The 11,442-nt window shown below is 34.4% G+C and overlaps 1 protein-coding gene across 1 annotated transcript; it reads left to right on the top strand.

Moving 5' to 3' along the window:
- The first annotated feature begins 3,514 nt into the window (after nucleotides 1-3,514).
- On the top strand, nucleotides 3,515-7,100 carry LOC149192903 (delta-selinene-like synthase, chloroplastic). Its single transcript, XM_089406495.1, has 8 exons — nucleotides 3,515-3,672; nucleotides 3,932-4,152; nucleotides 4,290-4,387; nucleotides 4,513-4,605; nucleotides 5,572-5,787; nucleotides 6,005-6,143; nucleotides 6,431-6,679; nucleotides 6,783-7,100. The coding sequence occupies exons 1-8, from the start codon at nucleotides 3,549-3,551 to the stop codon at nucleotides 7,083-7,085; spliced, it is 1,443 nt and encodes a 480-aa protein (XP_089262621.1). The 5' UTR covers nucleotides 3,515-3,548; the 3' UTR covers nucleotides 7,086-7,100.
- The last annotated feature ends 4,342 nt before the right edge of the window (nucleotides 7,101-11,442 follow it).

Consider the following 11,442-nt stretch of genomic DNA (forward strand, 5'->3'; position numbering starts at 1 on the left):
TGGATTGGATAATAGATAGTTATAGAGTTTTGTATACAAACAGTTTCTTCATAATACAAGTTTTTGGTTTGATCTAAGAATGTTGGGTGATTTTACACTTTTACAAGATTTTTCCAAAAATTTTGATCGAAATTCCTCAAAAATTAAAAACTATGTATTTTATAATAAATTCCAACCATTTAAGCATCGTTAAATCCCAACTATCAAAAGGAATACATTAAATCAATAATGGTCGCAGAGCGAAGAGCATAGGATGGAAAAACGGTCAAATCATACCTGATTGGTTGCCCCACTGACTCACCACACGGCGCTCCGCCTCTCATCACCTCCTGCTCCTGCTCCGTCTCGGTCCCCATCTCCACTTATCTTCATCCTTGTCATGGAATCCCTGAGCTTACACATTAAGATCGCGGTTCAACAAGCGAGACTTAAGCCTCTTCCCATAAGCAAGCATAATTACATGTCTCACTCTCTTTTTGTCGATGATATTCTTCTATCAGCGATTTTGTGCAGATCTACGTGGTTGTGTATCTTTGAAATTCTAGAGAGATTCCAAAAAGCCACCGGAATGCATATCGACGATCTAAAATCTTCTTTCCATGTCGCTGATGAAAATGTTGATACTATCACTTATATTACAGAACTTTTCCATATCAAGGCATTTCCTATTAAGAAGGGTTTCAAATACCTTGGTTTCTCTTTGAAACATGTGTGCTACAGAGTGGCTGATTGGTCATGGATACTGGATCGGTTCTACAAGAAAATTTCTTCTTGGGAGTTTAGATGTTTATCAATTAGGGGTTGTGCCATCCTTACCCAATCTGTGCTGGTACAAATCATGGTTTATTGGGCCCTTCTTTTCTATATCCCCCCCCTCGCCATTATCAACAAATTAAACAGGATGATCGCCAATTTCATTTGGGGTGGACAGAAAGAGAAGAATAAATTCCATCTCAGCAAGCTGTCGATGCTGTCCCGGCCAAAATACATGGGGGGCTGGGGCATATTGGATTTACACTCCTTCAGAAGAGCGCTTCTATGCAAAACTATGTGGAATGCGATAATGGGAGAGTCCAGCTGGAGTAAATCTATCAGGGTGAAATACATGGATGACCGCGACACTACTTATTGGTTCAGACAGCGCTCCATTGGGTCCGCCAATGGCTCAATCATTTGGAGAGGATTTAAAAAATTGGAGCTGTTTTTCTGGAAAAATTTGATATGGAAATTCCAAACAGGATCCAACATTATTATGGGTTTAGATGAGTTCGTAGGTTCAGGTGAACCGATCCACTTCTCCCAACATCTCCTGAGATACCTTCATTACAGGGGACATTATTTTTGGGCCAGTGTTATTAAAAAATGGGATGGCGCCATCCCTATATGGAAATCTGTTTTTGATTTACAATTGACCGGTGTACTTGCGGGCCAATGGAACAACATCACTCTTTCATTACAATCGCGTCGTCTTTATCATTCTTTGGATAGGGATGGCATCATTTGGAAAGGTCTCGACGGATCCTCGGCTGTATGTGCAAGGCATATATACCTCCAGATTTTACTAACAGAATCCGAAACATCTGATCATATCTTTCCGCCAATTTTCTGGAAATCTGGATGCGCTATTAAAATCAATATTTTTGCCTGGCTGGTATTTCATAACTAGAATCTCACTTGGGAGAATCTCCATAAGCGTAATTGGTGCGGACCTGCTATTTTCCCCCTCTACAGATCTGAAAATAATGTTCACACATTTCTTTAATGTCCCCAAACCCTATTGATTTGGCAGCTATTATCTTCTCACTTTGGATTCACTTATGTCAACTCTCCTTCCATCTATGAGGCCTTCAATATATGGAGCAACATGTGTAACAAGATGAGGCCGATCCCTTTGATCACTATCTGGGCCATCTAGAAATGGTGCAATCGGATGATCTTTGATTCCAAAAGGAGCCCGTTTAATTTTGTCTTCGAATCTACCCTTCAACTATATGAAGCGCTTGACTAGCCCCGTCTTCCCAAATTCAAGCATGGAGTGAATCAGCGGCCCATAGATAACTTCGAATATCCTTATGCATTTTTTGATGGCACTGCTCAGCTAGACATTTGCGCCTATGGCTTTTATATAATTCCAGTTGAAGGTCAAGCTTTTGATATTCATTGGAATGGCGGACCTGGAACCAACAGCAAAGCGGAAATCATGGCTCTGGCTGGTCGCTCTGGCTGGTCTCATCACTTTCTCTAATTTCCTTGGTCTCAAAAATTTTCACATTTTTGGAGACTCCAAAGTCACCATTGACCATGTTTTGTCCAAAAATTGCATTAAAAGTATTCACCTCTTTGGCTGGCTGAACAGGCTTGAGGCTTTGTGACTTAACAGGAAGGACTACTCAATCTCCCACATCGATAGAGGAAAAAACCATTGTCAAAGTAGGGACTATCATTGCCGCAAGGAATATGGAGGCTGCAGATTTCAGTTGACAACTCCTGCCAGATCGAAGACTTTTCCATGCAGGGTTCTTTTTTCACTATTTTGTGAAAACATCACTGATAGGAATTTTGCTCCCCATCTTTAGTCTCATTTTTGTTGATATTTCACTCATAACATCGGCTCATGGGACTGTTTATTGGTTTTTTATATGAAGGTATCCCCAATATACATCTTTTTCCTCATGGCTATTATGATACAAATCTATCTGGGAGGCACATATCCTTTCTCTTGGAGGTCTTCTGCCTTCGTTCTCTACATATCCTTTCTCTTGGAGGTCTTCTGCCTTCGTTCTCTTCTCAAATCATATTCTCATTGCTGTAATTTTTATGATGATTTTGGATGAACATAATAAATATAGAGCTTGTTTTTCGTGCTGGAAAAAAACTATGATACTGCTATTAACCGATCCTGCCAACGAAATTATTCAACACCTTCCGACTCCTGTCCATACGAATCAGTTGGGTAAATTTTAACGTATTCAAGAGACAGACGTGTTTGGTGAACCAACTATATAATCAATAATCGCTGAGAACGCTTTAAATAGTATTGGAGAGAACGTACAATTAATGAGTCAATAGCCCCAAATATATTGGTGGTCTACAACCATTTGAGTATTATATTATTCAACACCTTCCGACTCCTGTCCATACAAATCGGTTGGGCAAATTTTAACGTATTGAAGAAACAAATTTTAACGTATTGAAGAAACACACGTGTTTGGTGAACGTATTGAAGGACGCTTTAAATCGTATTGCAGAGAACGTACAATTATTGTTTATAAGGCATTAAATGTGCCGGGTTGTATATGTGATATACAGCCTAGCTCATTTACTGCCCTCTGACATGCTACTTATTTTCGCCGTAGTCTTTGACGCGACTTTTTGAAAGCCTTTCCGGCGATTTTTTCCGGTGAAAATCCGGCAGTAATTTATTGAAATCGAAGTTTGATAACTAGTTTCTGCACAATGAAAGCGTCCCATGATATATATATAAAAATAACTAACTCATATATATATATATATGCACATGGTTTTTGTTGGCCGTTCGTGATTATTCCATGGTTGACAGATGTTGGAACGAAGGAGGTATCGGAGTGGGATCAAAAGATTCCTGCAAAGACCTTAACGCTACAGCGTTAGGATTTCGTGCTCTCCGACTGCATCGATATAACGTGTCTTCAGGTGGTAGCTGCAGTTGCTTTTCGACTTTATGTTAAGCTATAATATACCCTCAAGATAGTTGAGCAGTACCAATTGAAATATTTGTAATTGTTGTTGGATTGGTGTTTGCTTCGTGGGTCATAAAAAACCATGGGTGGAATTTCCCACAAAGTTTTATGTTTACTTCACAAAGATTTCTGTTTCATTCAATTGTTATATTATTCACCCACAAAGTGTTTTTTCGTTTAAATCGATTTTTATATAATTCAGCTTTGAACAGGTGTCTTGGAGAATTTCAAGGATGAAAACGGGAAGTTCTTCTGCAGTTTCACTGGAGATAAACAAGTTAGAAGCATGTTGTCGTTACTTCGAGCTTCAGAAATTTCATTTCCTGGAGAAAAAGTAATGGAAGAGGCGAAGGCATTCACAAGAGAATATCTAAACGGAGTTGTAGCTGGAGGCGGGGAAGTGACCGGGGTAGATCAGAGTCTTTTGGAAGAGGTAAACAGTAAGCGCATTTTGAAAGTGTTACCTTAAAAAGAGATGCCGTCCATGGTTTTTTTAAAGTGTTACGTAAATTTAGAAAAAGGATGGTGTGCATGGTTTATAAAGGATTTGACTTGATCACTGTTATTTAGGTGAAGTACGCATTGGAGTTTCCATGGTATTGCAGTGTGCCCAGATGGGAGGCCAGGAGCTTTATTGAAATATATGGACAGAACCGTTCGTGGCTCAAGTGCGTGCCGTCTTAATGATATAGATTTGCTTTATCTTCAAATTTGCAAAATTGTCTATTTGCTTTATCTTCAAATTTCGAAAATTGTAGTTGCATACTAAATTCCTTTGCCTTTCTTTTTAAAGGTCAAATATCAACCAAAAAGTTCTAGAGTTGGCCAAGTTGGACTTCAATATTCTGCAATGCATACATCAGAAAGAGATACAGTCTATTACAAGGTCATAACCGGTACTTGCCATTTTCAGAGTTGGGTTTTTTTTACAGTTCCATATACATTATCAAAAATTTAAAATGTTTACGCATCACTTTGTTTAATGTTTACTATAAAAATATAGTTACTTATTCTGAGAATGCTCAGTTCGTCTGAGATTGCGCCATTTTCATTTATTTATTTATTTTTATCTTAGTGATAGTTAACTTACAATGGGTCAAAAACATTATCATTTAAATCCAAAATTATTAATAATATAAACAATAAATTATAATGCTCTTTCATCAAACTAAAAATAATATTAATTTTTAATAATATTTAAATAATAAATGTTTTTGATAATAAATTAAATTGATTATAGATTTATTGATAGTAGTGAGGTAGTTAGAGGCAGGAATGTTTTTTTTTTCAAAGTGTCAAACTTTATCATAATTCTTGCTGTAATTTGCAAATTGTTATTCAAGAAAAACCACTCTACATGAAATAACTAATTGATAGTCCTTAAAAAGACAAGTTTTCACTGTTTTGAGCTATTAACTTATTTCTTTACATACTAAAAAAACGAACTCTTAATCAAACAAAAGTAATTTTAAAACGTACTCCACGCCCATATATATTTCTTTCTACCTACCCAAACTCACAAAATATCTATTAATTATTTAATTGGAATGTACTTCTTTCTACCAACCCAGATTCACAAAATATCTATTTGTTATTTAATTGGTTTGTATTTCCTGTGGCGGACTTGCAGGTTTGGAAAGGATATTTAGATTTAATAAAAATTTACACTATTTTAAGCACAGTATTTTATGTGGAGTAAATTATATATATATATATATCACTTCTCATTCCTAAAAAAATACGGTGGTATTAAAATAAAATTACCTAATATTATATAGAAAGATATGGTAATTGACAATCTTGGAGATATGATCATAAATGACGTTCTGCACTACTATTATGTCCTGCGTAGGTGGTGGAGAGGCTCAGAAATTGCGCAGCTCAATTTCTATCGGAAGCGTCACGTGGAATTTTACTTTTGGGCTGTTACATGCATTTTCGAGCCCGAGTTTTGTCACAGCAGAGTTGCCTTCGCAAAACTTTGTGTCGTCGCAGCCGTTTTAGATGACCTCTATGACACTCACGGAATGTTGGACGAACTAAAAACCGTGTCGGAGGCAGTGAGACGGTGAATTTCAATTTATTCCCAGCTATTTTATTCATATTATTGCTATTTTATTTATTCCCAGCTTCTCAACCTATTCCAATTCCAATCATATATTATTGCTATTTGATTTATTCCCAGCTTCTCAGCCTACTCCACGATTTTGTGCATATTGCTATTTGATTTATTCCCAGCTTCTCAGCCTATTCCAATCATATATTATTGTTTGCGTCATTTTCAGATGGAATTCTTCATTAACAGATGAACTTCCGGACAACATAAAAATTGCATTCCAGTTTTTCTTTAGCACAGCGAATGAATTGGCTGTTGAGGTCGCAAAAGAGCAAGGGCGAGATATGACATCCATATTAAAGGATAACGTATGTGTTTTCGATGATCTGGATTTTATAGATGGATTATCTGTGTTTTTGGAATATCATTATTTTAATGGGATGCTATTATTATTATCACCTTACTTCCATGGTTGTCCTAAGAATGCAATTTACTGTGAAAAGGCCATGAAATTTGTCATTTGAAATTATATATTTTTAATTTTATTATGAAATTTGTCATTTGAACTAATATATTTTTAATTTTATTATTCTTCATTTAGAGAGAAAAGGGGAGACTTTAACCATTAATGTACTTTTACTTTTTCAATGATCAGTGGCAGCGATATCTTGAGTCTTATCTGCAAGAAGCGGAATGGATAGCGACTGGTCATGTGCCCACGTTGAATGAGTACATAAAGAATGCTCGCGCTAGCTCAGGGATGTGCATTCTAAATTTGTTTCCCCTTCTGTTGATGGGTCAACTTCTCCCGAACAACATTCTGGAGCAAATACATTCTCCATCCAAGATGCAGGAGCTCTCAGAATTGACGATCAGGCTCGTCGACGACTTAACAGATTTCGAGGTATTTGGCATCTAATTTTACATTTATTTAAGCCCGTTTAAACAAGTTCGGATGCGCAAACTTCTGTGCAAAATACTGATTTTTTTCACAAATTGCAATGAAGGATGAGAAGCAACGCGGGGAGATAGCTTCAATTATAGAGTGTTACATGAAAGAAAACCCTGATTCTAGCGTGGAAAACGCTTTAAATCACATCAAGGACATCCTTCGTCTCTCGCTTGAGGAATTGAATGGGGAGTTTCTCAAGGAGGACAGTGTACCGTTGTGTTGCACGAAGTTCACTTTCAATATAACACGAGGCCTGCAATTTCTGTTCAGATACGGAGACGGCATATCGGTATCTAACAAGGAATTAAAGGAGCAGATATTCAAAATTCTCGTCGACCAAGTCCCAATTGAGGAATAATGACGACCCGGTTACTAGCTGTGTGTATTAATTATGTTTTTGAATGCTTTATGCTTATTAAGTGCGTATGGCCATAGGGACATATGCTTATTAAGAGAATATATATATATATATATATATATATATATATATTTTTATTTTTATATAGAGGAACTAGCTCTAGTAGCAATAGTGAATTTGAACCAACATCTTTCAATTTTCAATGATTTCGCATGTCTCAGCTTATCAATCTAAGGTTAAGAGTTATTTCCAATGTAGTTATGCATTTTTGACATTAAAATAAATTCATTAATTAAAATAAAATGTCATATGAAATTAGTTATAATATTTTGGGCAATATGGTATTAATAAGCTATGATAATGGTCATGGTAATGCAAAAACTTATATTAAGAATCTCCACGATAAAGTATAGGTAAATCTCTATAGTTAAGAATCTTGTTACATGCTTTTATCAAAATGTACATATGTTGTTTTTATTAATCTTTCTGTCATTAATAATAATTCAAATTATTTTAAATAACTTATAATTTAATTAATATTAGATTTTTTTTAACTTACCATAAAACAAGTGTGAATTGCATAAAAATTTTGGTGGGTAGTAACTCCTTGTAAGTATATTTATTTACACATTTTTCTTATCTATTTGTTATGCAAGCACTTGCTTAAATTATGGTGGCCAGCAACCAATGGTAAATAGGTTATTTACATGAGTATTCAAGCTATTTTTAAGGATTTTAATTTTTGGTAGTTTTTCTATGAAGCTTAACAATGAAAAATCAAATAAAAAATCATTGCAAAACTATCTAAAAATAATGGCATAAATATTGCAACTATACGAGAAAATTTATGGCAGAAAAATATGAGCAATTATCCACATGCCATTGTTTTGTGCAAAGGCTAAAATAAGGCCTTCAAATTATAGTCCAATCGTGTTTGTTTAATATTTTTTTAATGATATTGAAAATTAAATAATTTTGTTTTAAATTATGCATTATAAGTTGCATGGTCAATGTTTAATGATATTGAAAATTAAATATTTTTGTTTTGAATTATGTATTATAAGTTGCATGGTCAATGTTAAACTAACAGTGGTTAATAGTAAAATTGATTCCTTGGACTAATAATGGTCAATAGGCAAATAGAATCTATAGTTTTACTCATATGTAAGTTTTGAGGAAAACATATAGGTGTAGTTTAACTTATAAACGAAATAACATTTTTCATGGGAATCCTACCATACAATTTCAGGCAAGTTTGTGATATTTTGTTGTTTAAAAAATATTATTGAATGCATAAATGGATACAACACCCTGAAAAATCCTTAGGACACTGAAATTCTATTAAACTTAAATTTTTAAAAATATCTATCAGATTTTGATTAAACAAGAGGTCTCTACTATGTGAGAAAATTATATGATACGTCTAGTTGTACTAACTTCACAAATTTCTCTAGAGTTACATGTATACTACCCAATAAGTGGTTTAGAGCAAGAATCATTTTTTCTATCTATTGGAGGTGGCCAATGGATTTCAAGATTTTTCCACTAAGATTATAATTATTTTGTTTAAATATTTTATATGTATACTACCCAACAAGTGGTTTAGAGCAAGATTCATTTTTTCTAGCTATTGGAGGTGGCCAATGGATTTCAAGATTTTTCCACAAAGATTATAATTATTTTGTTTAAATATTTTATATGTATACTACCCAATAAGTGGTTTAGAGCAAGATTCATTTTTTTCTAGCTATTGGAGGTGGCCAATGAATTTCAAGATTTTTCCACAAAGATTATAATTATTTTGTTTAAATATTTTATTCTTTTTATGATGACGTTGATATTGAGGTGATCTATTTAGAAGGGATCCTAGAAGTGGGATTTTTTGAACTAGAGAGATCTTTGCTATTCTCAACAGAAAATCATGCTACAAGATGTTTTGTGACCTACTAAAAGACAAACCTAAATGGGCCATGGTTGAAGAAAAGTTTCATGTTCAACCCAAAATGGTTAAGCAATCTTCACTGGCCAAGAGAAGAAAATTTGAAGGCATTCTACTGATCACCATCTTCTACTTGAAACAATATCTTGCCCTACAAACAATATAACCTGTGACAAATTTGCTAATCTACCACCAACACTGCAAACAATTCCCATGTGTTGTTTGAAATGCATCTGGTACCAAAAAACATAAGGAATATCTCACAGGAGTGTCATTCACTGTAACTTGAAGCACTATTGTCCGACATGAGGTATGTGCCTTCTGAGCTAGTTATATGATAGGTCTGGTTGTAGTAACTGCACGCATTTCCATAGGGTTACATGTATACTACCTCATAACTTCTTCTGAGCAAGATTTAATTTTTCTAGGTGTTGTGGAGGTGGCCAAAGGATTTGGGTATTCTTCCACATAGATTATAATTATTCTTTTTATGATGACATTGAAATTGAGATGATTACTTTAGAAGGGATCGTTGAAGTGGACATTCTGAACCTGAGAAATATTTTATCTTCTCAACAGAAAGAAATGCTACAAGATGTTTTGTGACATGCTAAAAGGCAAACCAGATGGGCCATGGTTGAAGCAACATTTCATGTTCTGCCCCAAAATAGTTAAGAAATGAACACGAGCTAGAAAAAAAAAATTATGAAGGCATTTGACTAATCACCATCTTCTACTTCAAACAAAATCTAACACCACAAACAATATGACATGTGACAAATCTGTCAATTTGCCACCAATGCTGCAAACAATTCCAATGTGTCATTTAAAATGCATCTAGTACAAAAAAAACACAAGGAATATCTCACAAGTGATTTCATTCATTGTAACTTGAAGCATTGTTGTCCGACATGGACTCTCAAATTCTTCATTTTCATTCATGATACATATACTAAAGAACAAATCTTGCAAAGGTAAACAACAATTCCTCGAATTAAAGTATAGATTGTCATGTGGAATTTTTCATAGTATCCTATAATCATTATGGATGAGTCCTCCATTTAAAAGCCTTGTTGTCATATTGCAACATCGAAAATACAAAAATATTTTGTTACACTTATGGAGACGACCGTCCTCAATTTCTTAAAAGGTCTATGTTCACCCACTTTAACTACATGGTAATAAAAAACTATATTCATAATTAAATAATCGTTTATTGATATCTCTTACTTTTATTAAAGTAATATTTTAGTTTTTTAAAACTTTATAATTATGGTCAATTTTTTTTAACATAGTAAATTGGAATGATGGTATGTTTTAAGGCCATAATCATGTGTTTCTGATCTACGATCCTTATAAAATCTATAATAGTCTTACGAGTATGGATCTTTGGTATCCATATTATTTGGAACTGGGAAAAGATAGTCATCAAGACATATACCCGTGATTGTTCGTGTCATGAGTGGATGATCAAACTGTGCAACTCTTAATAGTTCATATTTAATGTTCATAATGAATTGTTCACCTTTGTAGGTCCATTTTACCCTTGGCATAAGCCTCCTTACAAAATTTTTGGTGTCTCCACATATTGCTATTTTCCCCTTTTTTCTTACTAATGTTAAGAACATAGAGTAATGTTCCCATGATACTGGTCCAAAAATAATGTCACAATAACATAATCCAGAAATATTATAGTCAATATGCATATATCTCAAATCTATGTTGATCCTCTCTTCTGCTTTTGTTGAGTCTTGCTTTCATTTTTTTTTCCATTTCCACAATATTTGGATTTGGAGAGGAGGTGATTTAATTTCTTTAATTAAATCCAGCGAAACGAAGTTAAATAAGAAAGAGATTTCCACAAAAATATTAAAAGGAAGCTACTAATTCTAGTATAAAATCCGATGATTGTAATATCAAATTTGAGTGTAATTTTTTAACAATCTGAATGAGAAACTAGATTATAGTGATAGAGTTGGTGAATGGAAGATATCTAGAATAGTTGGGAGGATAGAGTTGGTGAATGGAAGATATTTCGAATGGTTGGGAAGGTTTAATGATAACCTCTCCACCCAAGTTCTAGTCACATGAAACACAATTATATCATATGTTTGAAAACGCAACCATGATATATATAATTTGACATATGTAGGACGCTTCTTTTAGGGTTTCACACCCTTTAAAAAAAAGAGTCAGTGAAAATTCATCATTGTCACAAGCGCAACAATTTCATTGTATGCTTGCCGCAACTTAAACAATTAATTATAAAGTGTGTGAAAGTCCGCATTGGAAAACCAGAAGAACGTCATGTGAAACAAGAAATTCCAGTGAAATAAACGTCCTGTGGTGAAATTCCAGGAAAAGTACATTTGTGTAACTGGCGTGCTCTATTGGGGAAGAAGACGACCCAGAGCCCAT

Source organism: Pinus tabuliformis, chromosome 2_2, assembly GCF_031772625.1.
Source record: "Pinus tabuliformis cultivar Carrire ecotype Pingquan chromosome 2_2, CPIR1, whole genome shotgun sequence".
Taxonomy (NCBI): domain Eukaryota; kingdom Viridiplantae; phylum Streptophyta; class Pinopsida; order Pinales; family Pinaceae; genus Pinus; species Pinus tabuliformis.